Source organism: Macrobrachium rosenbergii, chromosome 4, assembly GCF_040412425.1.
Source record: "Macrobrachium rosenbergii isolate ZJJX-2024 chromosome 4, ASM4041242v1, whole genome shotgun sequence".
Classification (NCBI taxonomy): domain Eukaryota; kingdom Metazoa; phylum Arthropoda; class Malacostraca; order Decapoda; family Palaemonidae; genus Macrobrachium; species Macrobrachium rosenbergii.
This window is the reverse complement of record NC_089744.1, coordinates 82,565,189-82,583,599: the sequence shown is the minus strand read 5'-3', so window position 1 is coordinate 82,583,599 and position 18,411 is coordinate 82,565,189. Positions and strand designations below refer to the sequence as shown.

Genomic DNA, 18,411 nt, shown 5'->3' with positions numbered 1-18,411 from the left:
AAGGCAAGTGATTGCACAACTCAACAAAGGAAGGTGATGAGGGTACCCCTCGCCCCTCCCATCAGTAGTTCTACTACCAAACAACCTTGCTGTGTAGAACAGCCTGCTCCAGCTTGCGCTGAAGGTAATTCCTATGTAAAGACCGATGGTTTGTATTCGTGTAGGAATATCTGTAGATACTTCATCGCATGTTTATCTCTTTCTATATGAACAGTACTACAAAGGAACTTCTTTTCAAGCAACCTCACCTGTTTTCCTTCATAAAGTAACAGAGAAAAGAATAAAATTCGTTTCAAATGCTGTAATTACTAGAGCTGTGGGTTTCACTCGCCCATTCATCAATTCTCTCCTCCGTCTCCCCGATGGTTAAGCCTAATCCTCTCTCTGTTCAAATAACTGCCTGAAGGCCTTAATTCCAGGTGTGGCCTTCAAGGAATTATGCCAATGCATAATTCCCAAGGCTATAAATAGACCATGCAGTAGCAGTCAGAGAGAGAAGTGCTGAGAATTCCACCAAGGACAGATGTCCTTACATTTGCCTGTACCTTGTACCCTCCACATGTTCGACACCGAGGTTCAGACCAGTACACTTTTGTTGTGGCATCCCTTAATTCCCTCCTCCAGCATCAGCGCCCTACTGAATGAGGACATTGTCATCTTGATGAAGGTAATGTACCAGAAACAAGGTTTCTGTCAGTCATGATCCTGTTATTCCTCTGTCTGATTTATTTTCTACTTCCATTGTGCAATCACCTTCAGTAATTTGTGTTGGAGCATCAAGTGTTAATGTAATTATGCATTTAGTGTTGAACTGAGTTATTTTGCACCATCTGTGCATTCCCTCAGTTCCCTTTAAGCATCTTATTATTCTTGCAAGTAACCGTCTTGCATATCTTGCAGATCGTCCCTGGCTGTGGAACCACTCTAGGCTCTATCCCATGTGCAGTGGCCTTATGCCACCCCATAATCTACCCCTCCGTGATGTTCCTGTTATGAAGACATCACTTGCATAGAATATTTCTCCTGTGTAAGATTCATTCATTAAGCAGGCCCTCATTATTACCTACCCAGTAATTCATTCTTCTGATCTGTGTTTATTATGCAAATATAATTAATTAAGAGAATCCTTGAGTTTTACATACTCTTCCCTCGCCTGAAGAAGGCCCTACACCACAGATTTTCCCTTGATTTATTCGTCTATGGAGTTGCCTTCTTCAGTCTATTTAGTCAAGATGTTTTAATAAAATACAGTAGATTTCTTGATAATGTAAAGAACCCCCTGCGTTCGTCCATTGCCGCCCAGAATCACTTAAGTATCAAAGGCAAATTCGTAGCAATAGTGAACATCATTTACGACGCATCTTGTGTGAGTTGTGTATTATATTATTCCTTGTACTGTATGCCTAGCCATCTTCCTAATGAATGCATGGTTTTTATTATTTCCAATAATATGTCAGACTACTAAAGCATTTTAAATTGAAAACCAACAGACAGAATTATCAGCAGAATTAGCAAATTTTGAACAGGCACTGTATTACTAAGCTTGCACTCATCCGCAAAGATACTACACCGACCTAAAACTCTATAGAGTCTACTAATCTTGGGAGACAACACAATGGAAACCTTTTTAAAAAATGAAAGGGAAGAAACCATCAGGATCTTCTCCACCCTGGCTATCAAGATTATCAAGAATTTTCTTAATATCACTTGAGTGAAATGCAAATTTTGTAAGAACAGGTTCAGGATTACAAGCATCAGGAAGAGGGCCATCCTCAGCTGATTACTGTACTTAGCTTCAAAAACTTGATAAAGCAGTTCAGCCTTTTCCTTAGGGCCAGTAACCAGTCTACCATCATCTGTTGGTCTACCAAAGATGAGGCTGAGTAATTCCTTCAAATTTCCTCTTAAGGAATTGTTGTAATTTCTTTCGGTTATATGGTAAATCTATTCACAGCACTGTGAGACTCAACAAAAATGGTGTAATTTTCATGAGACTCATTTTCTTTCCATGTGTTGAATTTGGTGTATTTGTCATGATTAACTCATCTATATGTATCATCAAACCATGGCTGGTCCATAGTCCTTTAAAAACAAAAAACCAAACACAACTTACCATAATTTAATATTTTCCTCTTGAAGTTTATGAAGTTTAGGTCCAAGTATTGATAACTGAGATCTCAAAAAAGTCAACTCTGAAGTATGATCATAACAGGACAGTCTTTCCTGGCGAAGCTGTTCTGTCAAGTCCTGTTTCCTTCGTTTCTCATCCTCCAAGGACAACTTCCACTCATTTAACAGTAACCTTTCTTGCTCTATTCTAAAGTCAGTCTGTGAAGCTGGATAGAAAAATGAAAACAATCTTGAAATTGTAAATACCTGCACAGTAATACTTTTTTATCTTTATTCAAAATTAATTCTGCTTAAAAAATGTAACAGACATTAAAGTGGGATTTAAGAACAACATACCCATACTAAAGTTACTAACTTCAAGTAAAACAATACTGCTATAATCAAAGTGTGGCAATGCATCACCTAAAATTCCTAAAATATTTGCCCCCCACCCTGCAAAATACCAGTTAAAAGCACTCCTTGTTTTTAATCCATGAATAAATTAATTATAAATTTCACAACTCGAAGAATAGTCACAATGTAATTTTAGGTCCCACAACTTTTTCCCCCCAAGTCATTTTTCATCAAAAAAGAAGAATGGCTAAGTACTGAAACTAGCATGCTGTACATGAATTGACAATAATTTATCAAAAAATAATATTCAAAACAAAATAAAAAATATAAAGGTATGTTCAGTCTTTCCTTTAACAGTTTAAAGATTTGCAGCAAATTCATTGTATTTTACATACTTGAATTTGTTTGATTTTTACTAAAACATTTCTATTAGTTTCTTTAATTTACTGTATTAAGCCTCCATACATCAGTATTAGGCATGTGGCATGAAAAGTGGCAAAATGCATCATATAAAATATAATAAAAAAACCTCTAACATATTAATAAAAAACCTTTCCATACTGTTTTGGTCTGCAATAAACATATGTATACATAAATGAAAAAATGCCTCTCCAGGAAATCAAAATTTTGTTAAAGCCTTGTAATACACTTCCTAACTAATCAACTCTACTCTGCCTTTCCTGTAAAAGTTTACAGTCCCTGGTGTCTTGCATGCTATTACTTGATTATAGTACAGGGAATAATGGGCACTCTGCATTTCACACTTAACAGGAAGCCAGATTAAACAAGTCATACTTTAATTTATGGCAAAAAAAACCTGCACACAATTATAAATAAGCTAATATCAAGCATATATATGTGCTTGAAAATTCTGAAACTGTTTAAAAAAAATTGTCACAAAAAACATCACCTGCAAAAATAATCATAAGCTAATTCTATTTGAATAAGACAGGAAAATACTGTATACTTCATGTGAAGTTGCTTTCACAAGGTTTGCTAATTATGAGACAAATTAAACCTAAGTATAACATTATCAATAAAAATTTATTCACTTCTGCATATTAACCACAAGAATTGCTACCCTGGCATTCAAGTACATAGTATAGCCAAAACAATACAGTACAGTAAAACCCCGTATTCGTGGGGGATGCATACTGCACCCCCCGTGAATAGCTAAAATCCACAAATACTTAAAACCCCTCTAAAAACAATTAGAGCTGCCTCTTTTGATAGTTTAAACACAAAAAACCTAAAAATCCTTATACCTGAGTATTTTAAGTTTTGTTACAAAAAGTGCATTTAGTCATGAAAATGATATGAAAATACAGTAATTAGTGAATATTTCTCAATGAAAAATACCGCGAATGGGCGAATTTTCCACGAATAGTGGGTAGATACGTTCCACAGAGAAATCTGTGAATACGTGAGTCCGCGAATAGTGAGACCACAAATACTGGAGGTTTACTGTATAGGCTTGTTCTTAATAAATTTAAAATCTTTTTCAAAATAATCAAAACTTCAAATATCCATGCAATATCCCACTGGAAAATAAAATTTTCATAATGAAAATTATTATTTGGATACTTACCTATTGTAAATGGTTGCATGGATGACTGTCTAGTACACCTGTTCTTCACCAGGTGTGTTTCAAATGTTAGTTTGTCAGAATTCTCTTTGACAGCCCACTAAGTTGTGAGGAGTCTGGGTTGGATATATGTTAACAGTAGGTAAGTATCCAATAATAAATTTTATTACAAAAATTTATGTTATTTGGAATAAATTTTACCTACTGTTAACGTTTGCTGTTTCCCACAAGAAGAGGATGGGGGGTAGTGCAGCTAGAGAAAATCCACTCTGCCAATCATGCTAAAGGTTTCTTGCATGAAACCCAAAACATTCTTACCTGATCTGGAATCCTTTCTGGATCTTACTGCCACCAGAAGTTGGATTCATTCAGGGGCAAGGCTCTCATACGTGTGCAGCGAAGAGCAGCCTTGTGGAGCAAATGGCTTCAATTCAGGCAGAATCAAATAGAAGCAGCATGAGGGGACCCCTGTGCCTAGGTTCAAAAGTCCTATAGAACAACAGCCACTGACTATAAATACCTTTATTATGATGTAAAGGTATGCTCCTATACAATATATATACCAAGGAAAGTATGGTACGATAGCCTTGACAGCAGAGAAATTTTGATGTCTACAAGGCTCCAAGTGCTGAAAATTCCTCTAGAACAGTGCCCTGAGCAATACACAAACCACTGTTTCTGACACAAATCCATGGTTGTTTTCCACTTAAGGCCAGAATCCTTGATACCTTTGAAAATCCCTCATTGGGAGGAGACAGTTGAGTATCTCCAAGCGGTTAATCGTGAGATACAGAAGTTAGTGGAAGTGCATGGAATTCTGTGGTATGAGTTGAATTCCCCTTAACGGAAGAATAAAAGATATCTACAAAGAGAGCTAGAAAGTTCGGAAATCATTTGCTCTGAAGCTACTAGGGCTCTACAGGAGTCACTAAGCAATTCCTGAACTTGAAATTTGCTCAATACTTCTTTAGAGTAGATAGAGGGGGAAGGCCTGAGTCAATCAGGTCAAACTTAAAGAAACACATCCACTGCTCAAGCCTGAGGGGCACTTAAAGGAGTAGTAATCAACTGGTTGTTCCTGCTCATCTGCATGCTAATAAGTCTACATTTGAGCATATAATGACCACTCTGTAGGTAGTTTTGTTCTTTCTGAATCTCCAAAGCCGAAAACACTGTCTTTCCACAGAATGAATTATCAAACCCATATCATGTTGTTCATTTCACTCAAAGAAGCAAACTTTCCACTATGACTTTGTTTCTGACCAGGGATAAACCTGCTAGGCATCTTCCATGGTCTTTCCGCTGCCCAACATCTAGTAAGTTTTACCAGGTGTAGTGCTGACCATTCTATGTTGTATGTAAGTGTAATAATGCTAGTCAAAATTCTTTGTTTCATGTTACACGACAGAGGGAAAAACAAAACCTGGACGTAGGTTTAAGAATAAAATGGCCAACTCTTTCTTACAGAGTCCCTCAGAGCTACGGAACCTGGGTGACAATGATGGCCCTGGATTACTTAAAAGTTTAATGAAAATTAGCAGTAAGTCATAATCTCTTATGCTGAGACTGTACTGTAACTGAGCCTGATTATTCTGACAAAATCCCCACCGAGGCCATGTTTCCTAACAAAGCAATCCCTTATCACTTAGGAAGCTTCCTTCAGGGCTAAAATTCTTCAAGAAGCAAGTGCCTAATTGTCTTCTGACAGACAACCCTGCAAATTTCAAGTATCATCCCCCACATCACTAGGTAAGAATGAGGAGGAGTTAGGGAAGTCGACTGAAAATCATAATGTACAGAGACTGAGCCAGGTGAAGCCACAGATCCTTGGCCTTTGGAATACTGTCAACAGAGTTGGCCAACTTGAACAAGTGAAGCAGTAGAAAAGATATCTTGCTCCTAAAAATTGACACCATCCACCTATGGGCAACAAATTCCCTGTGAATACTTATAGAGGTAGTGTACACAAGCCCAAACAAAGCGCCTTGAATAACAATACTGTACGTCTTCTGTGAATACACCTCAAAGGAACTTGCATGACTGAGGATGTACTGGTATAAGAAGAAAAATGTCTCCTGCACATCCACCAAAACATCTGATCGTTCCTTTGGAAAGTCACTAAAACCATGCTGGAAAAACCAAAAAGCATCAGGACAGACATGTAAAGTTATTCAGTCTCAATGTGTCCAACAATGGCTGCCAATCTCCAGTTGCTTATGGAGCTAGGAAAAGGCCAGAGGTAAAATCCCTGTGAATTACTGCCTGGTCCATTTCATTCTCTCTAATTTACAACTTCCTACCAAAGAATGAGAGACTTCTGCTGGAGAAGACAAAAGAACAGCTATAGGAGAATAAACCAGTCGAGGGTAACCTAAATGGAATCATAACACTCCTTCACTGCCTCCACCATGTGAGGTTCTGCTCCTAAGTCTCTCCAAGCATGCCAGGAGGCTTGCAATTGGCCATCAACCAGAACTTGAGGGCTGAACTTATCCCCAAAAGGTATAAAACATGACTTGTACCAATATATCCTCCCTTATCGCCTTAACCTTTGCAGCATAAGCCTTTACTACAGATAGGAGCATAAGTGTTCTCACTTCTTCCAAAACTAACGATCTTCCTTGCTGAACTCCCACTGGTGCCAAAAACCCTTAAAGCTGGCTCCACAAACTCCTTAAGCTGGCACCAAAACACACTAAGCTGGCACCTCAACCTCTCAAAGGTGACGAAGAGAAGAGGCTATATACTGAGCAAAAGTTCAATAAAAGATAAAAAGACTCCAACAATCTAATCAGAGACTCCGTTTCAGCATGTCCAAAGAACTTGTCACGTCTTGAGTTGGTCTCTTCACAGGAAAGAGAAAAGAAAACCGAATCTTCTACCGAAGATGGTTTAAGCGTTGATTAAGTGCCTGTATTGCAAGAGGCGGTGGTCCGCGACTTCATAAAAAAGCAGAAGACAAGACCCAGCAGACCTAAAAGGAGCTTTATGCACCTGAGCAAGAGAAAACTTACGAAACATGCTCTAACTGAAGGAGAAAGCTTGGGTTCTCTTTTCCAAATACTTAAAGAGCGCCGAAATACTCAAAGACAAGTGAGACCTATTCTCTTTGGCCTCTTTCCTCAACTAAATGAGGATACAGTGAAATGTAACACTCCAGCAAATGCCGATCAAACCCAAGGAGATCCTCCGATTCAAACTCTTCTTCCGCCAGAGGGCGACAGGAGGAGCTAGCCAGCAACAGGAAGCAACAGCAGCCGAGTACCTGCATCACATCCACTCCTCAGTGAAAGGGAGACAGGGAAATGTAGTTTGAAGCAACTCAGCTGAGTCCACACGAGTCAGCTGAGCAAAAGAAAGCGAGATGTTGGGAGGCAGGGGGAAGAGGAGTTACAATGACTCTCCCACCTCACTTGAAAGTGCGTCAACATACTTGAGAGATTTCCCATATGAAACATCCTTAGAAAGCTATGTAGCTAGAATAATATCTAGCTTGGAAACAACAGAAGATACTGTAACCATGGTAGATTTAGAAAGAAAAAACATTAATTGAGGCAGAAGTAAGAGACTCACCAATAACTGAAGGAACAGCATGTAACAAACGAACAAGTGCATTTCGATGGATAAAAAGAATAGGCCAGCAGACAAGGATTTAGAATCAGCAAAAGATGAAGAAATTGGTTAAACAATCAACTGAGTCAGCATAACATCAGAATAAATACAACTCGCTACAAACATTATTTTTAATAAAACTGTCTATAACTACCGGGTGTTTCGAAATTAGAGCCCCCCCTCCCCTCCACAGAACAAATGGAAAGTTATGAAGTTTTCTGCTATAGCCTATCTCCAAGTACATTATTTTTAAGTTTCTATTAAGCTATTTTTCATTTTACATTTCTTGTATTTTCAGACTGAGTGACGAAGTCAGATACAGGCATGGCTAACGACTCAGAGGAAATCAGATGGATTGACTGAATCTGGGCTATAACCTTCACAGAGGCCAGGGATGCTGGTGCATCCTTCATTTCACGTTCCTGGATAGCTAAATACATTAAAAGAGATGAATCCTTTGTTAAAAGAAACTGGAACAAAAATCCATATGACTGTCATCGCAAAAAGAGTGAGAATCTTGGAAGGCCTGAAGTCCTTTCTCAGGAGTCAAAAGACATCATAGCTGAGGCAGTGGGTAGACCAAGAAAGTCTTTATGTAAATTGGCGCTTGAACTAGAAACAAAAAGGGGAAAGAAGAGAAGTTATAGTGCTGTATATCGTGAGTTGAAAAAATCTGGTATCAAGCCATTTCATGTTACCAGCAAGCCCAACATCACTCAGCAACAGAGAGAAGACAGTGCATGGTTTTGTGGTTCATTTCTTAAAGACTGGGATGAAGCTGACTTTCTCCATGTTGCCGCATCAGATGAATTCTTCATTTACACAGTCAGGAAGCCAAATCATAAAAATGACATCATTTGGGCTGCAAAGTTGGATGATATCAGCGATGACCTGCGCTATCGCCAAGTTGTAAAATTTCCTGAATGTTTGGGAATTGTTCTCTGTTTCACAGCCAAACGGTTAATGTGGATCATAAAAAAAAAAGGACAGTCATGGAACGGCAAATACTTCAGAGAAACTGTGCTTACTGGTGGAGTATTTCCTTTCCTCAAAGATCCTGAAAATGTGTTATCTGTTGAAGAAGTCACATTTTTGCATGATAAGGCACCATGTTTCAAGGCTCTTCAGACACAGGAGCTGCTTCGAAACAGTGGTATCGATTTCTTCTCATCAAGTGAATTTCCAGGTAGCTCTCCTGACCTTAATGTGTGTGAAAACATTGGTAGTATCTTAAAGGATCGTGTTGAAGTGCACACAAAGCGTGCACAGTGAACTATGATGGTATACCAAGCCTCGACGACCTGCGAAGAGAGGTGACCGAAGTGCTCAGGGAAATGGAGTTTGAGTCTCAGCTTTTTTGGGATTTGCTGAAATCATACCCCTCAAGAATGCAGGCTGTGGTAGAGGCAGATGGAGGCCACACAAAATATTAAATACTCAGAGAGAAACTTAAATAAATACCTGTTCTGAACTACTTTTGTTTTTGTCCATGTCAATTTTAGTTTATGTTGTAGAGGGGGGGGCTCTAATTTTGAAACATCCTGTATATAATTAGTCATATCAGTCCTAACAACCTCATACAAGGTGCCCATGACAGCAGAAGTCACACACGTAGTGCAGATTAATGTTAATCAAAACGATCTTTCAGCTAATGCATTATACAAGACTACAAGTGTGAAAAACAGAGAAGCAGGTGATGGCGGGTACAGGACCACGTTGCACTGAGAACCGACCCAGTTCCTTGGCAGCGGACTTTTCCAACTGTCACAGGGCAGTCCTAGGCTTGGGCTACAGACGGGCAAGAGCACTGACACCTTACCTTTTACAAGGGAATGTGAAAATGACTGCACACTATGGGGGACCCGGACCGGTTCCCTAACCAATTCAGACAAACCTTGTACTGACCAAAATAAGGTTTACATCCTGTTCTAAATTCTTAATATGCCTGGAAGGCAGAGCTAAAGAGGAAGCCTCAGTACTAACTAAAGCATTAGCAAAGGAAAAGCCTAGACTGAGTATGGATAACTACAGACGAAGGACCTAGAGAAGGGGGAGAAATGACAGGTTGATAACCTGACCTAACTAATTGCTTTCATAATCTATCTGCTTCCCTTCTCTTTCTATGCTAACAAACTTAAGCAGAAAGTACTTAGGAAATCCCTACTTCCTCACATCTATTCTCGGGGTCACACTTTATACCATGCCAGCCAGTGTAAACAGTGTGTATCTCCTAAAAAATCAACATCCTGCTACCACAGCAACCATTCCTACAGAACCTGACGTTCTTAGTCTTGATCCCAGTGGAGGCATCCTAGGAAAACTATGAGTACAATACTGTGATAGGCAAACAACCATGAAATACCAACAAGCGCCTATACACAATGGCAACAAGGAGAATTCCGATGAGCTAAAACATTCGAAACACACCTGGTGGAGAACAGACGTAATAGACAGTCATCAGGGCAGCCATTTGATCTTTTGTTTGAATGCCGACTTGCCTGTTGGCACGGCGGCATAAGGTAACTTTAAGAAAATAATGTAATTACTGACAATACTGACTGTAGAAAAACCTGAAAATCTGCAAATCTTGACATTTATCAATATAATTAGCCAGACATGGAAAGACATTAAAACTAAAACAAACAAAACACTAAGAAAAAGTGTCAAATTTATTTAGGGTGAACTTACTGAGTCTCTTTAATTCAAGATCCTTCTGCCCAAGTTCCGATTCCAACTCTGCTATGCGCCTTACATATTGCATTCGTTCCCTAATATCAAGTTTACTAACAGAACTTTCTCGAGAGCTGGGCTCACTAAGATCAAGTGATGTTATGAGATCCTTCTCTGCACTGCTAAGCAGAGAACTATACTTATGAAGGAGCCTTCGTTCACACGATGTCAACATCTAAAAAGTAAGAATAAAAATTAAGGAAGGAAGCAAAAGTTTCTTTATCAGCTTTGTTTTAAAAGAGTATTTAGTGAAATCTGGAGTAATTTCCCAAGAGGCAGAGCTATTTCATTTGTAAACTAACAGTGCCAAAAAATGTAGCTCATTTCCTACAACCAAGTTAGGCTTCTGATCATGACAGTCAAAATGGCCTAATTTCCAAAACTGCATATTGTATACAGAATTCATCTGGGGTTCTATCTATGGATTGTATTAATATTTACAATCACAATTATTAATGGGGCTACACATGAAAATAGTTGCCTCCACTTTCCTCTGTTCTGTGCACTATCCACCCTAATCTCTAATTCATGATCCTTTGGGGTGCGCCCACAATCCTGTTCTCCCAAATACTTTATATAATGTATTCACTCTCTCATATCAAATTTATATACCTAACTTCATCAAGAGCCCAGCCTGCTTTGGACAATAATTATTTGAACAACGTAGGCACAGAACAAATCTGCATCATGCAGCAGATATTAATAGACTTAATGAAGACTGTCTACTAACAAGGAAAATAGTTATGGGACATCAAAACAATCATTGAAAATTTTAAACACAAGGCACCAGGAAGAAGTTGAATTAACAATGTTATAATTCAAAATTTACCACATATTGCATATGAAAAATTAAAGAGATATACAATTGGGCTCACTCATTGGGATATTTTCCAACTATATTCAAGAACGCAATAATGATTTTGATACCCAAACCAGGAAAAGATACGTGTCAGGTAGAGAATTATAGACTAATATCATTACTAGAAGTATCCGGTAAAATATTGGAAAAAATAATTAACAGATTAGTGTTGATCCAAGAAGATATTCAGTAACACAATAAAAATCAAAATGGATTTAGAAAAGGAAGAGGAACCCAAATTGCAATAGCAACAATACATGAAAGCATTGCACCATCACAAAGAAGAAAGAACCTATGCATCCTAGTATGTAGAGATGTAATCAAGGCATTTGACAAAGTATGGACTTCAATACAAAATATTACGAACTTCCAGGCATTTTTGAGAAAATACTATGCAACTTCATTAAAGATTGAACAGCAGCAATTAAGTCACAAAATTACATAGGAAATCCATTCCCATTACTAAGTGGAGTCCCACAAGGATCTGTGCTAACTCCAACATTATTCACATTATATATACTGTACATCAGATGTGACTCCACCACCAGAGTACTGTATTGATGTCTGCTTTGCAGATAATATAACTCAATAGTTATTCACCCAGAAATATGTACATGAAAAAGGGACCCACCTTTGTAAAGACAAGTAGCACAAAAAAACAATGGCCCATATTGCAAAAATAAATCAATTTGAAAAGAAGTGGATGATAAAATCAAACAAATCTAAATTCCAACTAGTATCAGTATCTGCATACAAACCTGCACAAATAATGTTAGATCAACAACTTGTGATTTTACTAAAAGCACAATAATACTAGGAATGCAATTCGGACAAAAAGGAATATCACGACATGTACAAGAAAGGCTAAGAACAACAAGAACACAAAACACAAAGCTAAAAAGGTTTAAGAATATGAACACAAACATTAAAATCCATTTCCATAAAAGTCTAATAAGACCAATAATGGAATATCCACCAAGACCCATGTGTACAGCATCGACTTCCAAAATAAGGGCATTTCAAAAATTCCAAAATAAGATACTAAGGTCCGCAGTGAGAAACAATCAAGATGATGATGATCTGAGTATACAACACATACACAAAAAATACAAAGTAGAACCAATTAATCAGAGAATATGTAGACTGGCAACCAAAATATGGAGTAAACTAGTGCAATACAATGGAGAGTTAATGGAGGAAATGGAAGCAGAAGAGAGAGACTACCCACACAACACAGACCACAGATGGTGGAGAAGAGTATCTTCATATATTCACTGTGATGCACCTCAACCATTATACTATTAAGATATGTCTTGTGAAAAATGTAATTTGCAGAATTCACAAAGTAAATATATTGCAAAATTCATTATTATAACAGTTAATATTAAGGTTAAAAGAAGAAAAATTACAACTTTATCTAAATAGAATTATACTATTATGAAATAAAAGTTAAAATATATAATCTGTACAATTCACTGCATTACTATAGTGCAAAATCAATATTGTCATGTTCATGTTAATATTAAGACCATAAGAAAAAAATTGTACTTTTATCTAAATAAAATTGTAGCTAAACCACACTTTACATTACTCTTACTAATACTTAACTTTCTAAACTATTCCCTATCATGGTTAGCTAGCTAACTGTCCTCCTTCTTCTTTCACCCATCTTACCTATCAGCTAAAAAAAAAAATGAATAAAAAACTGCCCTCCGTCTAATGCTGCCATATTACGGATGTTAGACCGAGCACTGCAGGCTAGGCTAGGCCTAGCCTATGATGAGCATGCTGGGTAGTATAATAAAACATTGAAAAACAAGCCTATTATTTTACAGTAAATAAAGTATGAAATCATATGCAAATTTACACTTACATTTAAAGGAAACTAAATGAAATTTACCATAAATAAACAACGTTTACGTGTTACCACGACAGGCCACCAGGATGGTACTATGATTTTGTTTGCATCCACTCACTGCAAATGGCTGACAGGCTAACTGTCAACAAATTGTTAGCAATTTTTCATGTCTGTGATAACAAACTGATAATTCGGCTTGTTTTCAATACATATTTTATAATAAATAAAATACTGAAAACAAACCGCTAACTGCTGACGTATCGTAAGCAATTTTTCATAAGTTTGTGATAACAGACTGATAATTTGACTCTTGCTTGTGCTCATGGCCCCAATCACTGCTCATAGGTACAACAACATTTTATTAAAATAAAAGTGCTCTTGCCTCTAGTTACTCGTGGCCCTATACACCCATGGGTACAGGTTTCACTGTATGTTTATTTGGAGTCAACATCTATGTAAGCCAGCCTGTGTCAGCTTAGGAGTAGAATAATAATTTTCTCCTAAAAGTTCTACACTAATACTGTATTGGGGGTAGATTTTATTTACTTATGATTTTTATATATCATTACATACATAGTTCCCTGATTGGAGTTACGTTTGATTTCAACCAACATCTACTTACATTTAGTACTCTGAAGGGCATGTCCTTCACTGGGCACCTAATCACCTGTAATAGGTAATTTTAACATCTTTCAAAAGTTACTTTTGATTTACATTACTGTATTAGCTAACTCAATCAATTTCCACTCCCAAAAAGGAGCCAAAGTTGATCAGGGTTAAACCATGGTCTGAATACTAAATACCATACGGTGTAACTTATTAAAAATTATCATAGTTACATCCTATGTTCACCACTATGTTACAGTTTGTGGAGGGATAAATTCCTATTTTTCCAGCTACCCTATGGAATATACTGTACCAAGATTATATAATTCTCTTAGCTCCTTAATGGTCGTCAGCCTGTCAAGATCAAACCCATCACTATGAGCAGAGCTTGGCATGAAATTTACAACTATCTCAACTACATCAGCTGCTCACATTTTATGGGTGAAGTAACATCCTGTCTAACTTCACCTTCCTTTTTTTCTTGAAAGTGCAGTGACCAGAATCAAACGAACTTACAAAATATCCAAAAATAAAACCTTTGTTATTGCATTCCTAACATTAGTAAAAAAAAATTATATATACTGTAATATATATATATATATATATATATATATATATATATATATATATATATATATATATATATATATATATATGCTAGTGTTCATTCACTTCTCAATTTTTTTTCAGTTCAGATTCTAACACCTGCCACAATCTGCCCTCTAGATACAATGACAAATAATATTACAATGCATTACCTGTGTGCCCTCCTGTTGAATTTTGTTAATAATTACTTGTAATTGACTTCTAACTTCCTCTGTTTCATCCCCAACACTAGATGCTCGAGTAGAAGGCTGAACCGAATCACAATCTTCTAAACCACTTTCCATGTAGTATGAAACCAGTGATCTGTCAAGCCTACTGGATTTACTAACTTCCTCTTTTACACCCTCACCAAGATCTTCTAGAGAGTCAGACAGATGAGCTGGAAAGAATATAAAATCTGAGATATTGCACATTAAACAAATGGTGGCTTACAAGAAAAAACACAAAAATAAATTATCACTTATAACATGAAATAACAAATGCCATGTGATATTACACATTAAATAAATGGTAGATTGCAAGAAAAAACACAAGAATAAGTGATCAAAGATAACATGAAAAAATAAATGTCACATTAGTTAAAACAGCACAAATGATCAGAATTTCACATATATACCAATGTTTAGCTCTCTATGCCAGTAATGAAAAAATGGTACGTAAGGTCCCTATATGGAAGAAACTGTTCCCAAGTCCATTCCATAAGTGTGAATCTGCCTAAGATAGCAAACCTTATATCGCTATATAATACAATACTGTACACCATGTATAAATTCCTAAATAAAATACATATACTTCTTGTTAAAATTATTAACACTGAACTGGTAAAATAATGTAAAAATAAAAAAGTGGTTTGATGTAGGAAAAACCTATTTTTGGTAGCCACTGTGAGTCCTCAAAGGAGTTACTCTCATGATCCCTAAAGGGGCTCCATAAGATAGACCAACCAATTTCAAAGAATTCTCTTCTAGTTTGCCAGTATAGTGCATACTGACACGGATAGAGTATAGGACTCCAAGACAAAGAGGGCTCTTTCTCTTGTTTACAGTGGTTGCCTAGGTTCAATTCCTATTCTTGACCTGCAGATGTGGCACCAGCGAGCTGCGAGCTGGTCATTATTGTATCAACCATACACCTAATGCCAGACCTACTATCATTATTCTTTTTCAGGTCTATGCAGGATAATTATTCACCCAAATCCAATGCCTTTTTGTCAGAGAAAGTGGGTGGGTTTGAGGACTCACAGCAGCTACCAAAAATAGGTTTCTCCTACGTCAAAACCTGTTTTTTGACAGCATAACTGCTATTTGTCTTCAAAGGAGCTTACAAGAGAAACTGACAGGTGACAAAATGGCTAAGCTCTTGAAATTCAATCCCAACAACCCAGATAAAATTTTGTTTAAGGTTAACCTACAAGTTATAAACCACATTCCTTATTCCAGATACCCATAGGGTTTGACAACAAAGAACATGAAACTAGACACAAACTTACAGTTATTAAGATGAAGTTCTAAAGTGACTTACCTAAATATGCTGGGTGTGGTTGAGGTATTGTTGATTCTTTCTCAGCGATATCTTAGCACATCCACCACATCAAGAAGACCCCTGGTTTTCTGACGTAGCACCTATGAGGTCAGGACTTACTATACCACCTACTGTTTCTGATGACCACCCTTCACACTCGAAGACTTCTTCGAAAGAAGCATATCCGAAGAAAGCTAATGACATACTTACTTGCTGAAGGTCATGCGACTCAGGAAAGGAATGGAGTCTGCCTTTTAAATAAGGGGCACTAAAATTATTCTCAGCCCATGTAGAGAGAGTGGTTTGTCTGTGCTAGGTGCAGCAAAATCGGACTTTCTGGGATGTTTGCTATGACCTCTAGGTAAACCTTAAGTGCTTGAACCAGGCATAATATTTTATCTGACAAATTGAGTTCCCTTATTAGAAATAGGAGATTTTTCTTTAATGGGTTCTCATTCTTTGCCAGGAATGATGGGCCAGGAGACAATAATAAATGACGGTTAGCCGTATAAGGGATGTAGCGCTGTCTCTGTCTAAGAGAGCACAGTTCACTAATACGTGCTCGTAATGCCAAAGCAGCCAAGAAGATTGCCTTTTGCAGCATATGAATTGTAGCTGTATTGGGTCCACTGAATTCAGGGGTTGACAGAAGCTTAAACACCTTATTCTTGGACCAGGCAATGGGAAGCCTTGCACAAGCAGGTCTTTGCAGTGCAAAAGACTGGAGAAGGGAAGTAACAATTTCTATTGTAGAATCAATTCCAAATCCATAAAGCAATGGTTTCAACAATGCTGCCTCGTATGCCCTGATTGTTGTAATAGCAAGGCACTTGTTTTCAAAAAGATATATAAGAAAATGTCAAAGTGTTTCACCAGAGATCTCAACTGGGCTCTCAGCATGGATATAATCTAACCATATTTTCCATACGGACTGGTATTGTCGAAGAGATAATGTCCATAGTTTTTGCACTAGGTACCTAGCAATGTTGGGTGAGTAATTTTCATGGTGGAGGAGATTTAACAAATCCACAAGTGAGGGTCTCGGCTTCAGAAAGGAGGCTGCATAGACAACTTTTCCTCCTACTGTCTGGGACAGAACAGCAGACAGTAATGGAGTTGAGTTCTTCACCTGTTTTTGAAGCAACAGAAACCAATGCCTGATTGGCCAATTTGAGGCTATTAAGTAAGTGGTTAAGTTGAAAGTTAGAAGTTTAGTTTGTTCAAAACCTTTGAAACTCTTGGGGCAATGTTTAACCCAAAGGGCATGACTTTGAATCTGTATGTTCCCTTCCTTATCCAGAACCCTAAGAAGGGGCAGAAGGGAACAGCAATAAGGAAATACCAGTGTGCATCTTTCAGATATATAGAGATGGTCCAGGTCCCTTGCCCAATGATTGAACGTACTTGGGCAACAGTAGTCATCCAGAAACTGCGGCAAACAATATGTCTGTTCAGTTCTGATAGGTCAAGGATCACCCTCCGTTTGGAGGAATCTGTCCTGGGGACACTGAAGAGACGTGCTTGGTAGCAAATATATTTATGTTTCTCTATGGCTCCCTTGAAAAGGGCCTTCTGCACGTAATCTTCCAAAGAGGGGTCTAAATCTTGGAAAAACCTCTTTAAAGGGGGGAGGGGAGGATGAGACCATTTCCACCCTAGTTGCATTTTCTTTTCGCCGGTATGTGCGTCTTTGCATGCTTCAAAAGTGATGCTTTTGCTGCTACTGTCCCTTCTTCTGTTGTTCAGAGGATCCTTTAGGGGTGACTGGAGGCTTGTATAACTCCGAGTCATAATGAACCTTCTTTGGTTTAGGAAGAGGAAACTTTCAAGTCCGCTGCTTCCCGGGCTCCTCTCTTTCAGGGAGAGCATATAATGTAGTTCTGTTGTTGGGCTCATAGCAAAGTTTAGTTAGCCTAACCTTGCAGCCTTCACTACAATAGCAAATGTTGGAAGAACACGAATCAGGCATAACTAACTATCAAAAGACCTAAATTAACTGACAACAATCAAAACAGCAGCTTGAGCTACAAGAAAGCGAAACACTTCATCGACTTTCAGCAAACACAAAATAACCGGCGAAACAGGCAGGACTGCGGAGACCAATGTGGTGTCACTAGTGCCATGGCTATGAGTCGTTACCAAGCTCCCCGTTGCAGTGGGTGGGGCCTGTCACCCCCCCCCGCTCTGCAAATGACGTGTTACCGCGAATTTTGAATTTTGGAATGCCATGCCAGCATAATCTTTAGCTAAGTAATAACTTGGTAAGTTATTTACATAAAATCCCAAATTCCTGTCACTATTACTGCAAAGTGAAATACAAAGACAAGCTTGAAAGTACCAAATATTACCGTTTAAAGTGTTCTGTTGCAGACGCTGTTCCAAATTCTGAATACATAGAGTTTTATTTTCAACTTCTTTGTTGGCATTCTGTAGCGCAGCTTCATAGTACTTTACCTGTTGGGCAACAGCAATTTCCTTCTCTTTGACATACTTTTCTGCTAAGCATTTAATCTGGAAGAAGTAAATATGTCTTAAAAAAATATAACAAAACTTTTTTTACACTGATGAAAT

At 37.8% G+C, this 18,411-nt stretch overlaps 1 protein-coding gene across 1 annotated transcript in view; it reads right to left on the bottom strand.

Annotated features, from left to right (window-relative positions):
- The window catches only part of LOC136836305 (golgin subfamily A member 4-like), a 520,799-nt gene that overhangs the window by 153,181 nt on the left and 349,207 nt on the right, over positions 1 to 18,411 (bottom strand). The window contains exons 35-38 of the mRNA XM_067100429.1: positions 18,189 to 18,351; positions 14,472 to 14,698; positions 10,349 to 10,565; positions 2,114 to 2,336 (exon numbers count right to left, since the gene is read on the bottom strand). Of these exons, the coding sequence (XP_066956530.1) occupies positions 2,114 to 2,336; positions 10,349 to 10,565; positions 14,472 to 14,698; positions 18,189 to 18,351 (830 nt within the window). The remainder of the gene's footprint in view (positions 1 to 2,113; positions 2,337 to 10,348; positions 10,566 to 14,471; positions 14,699 to 18,188; positions 18,352 to 18,411) is intronic.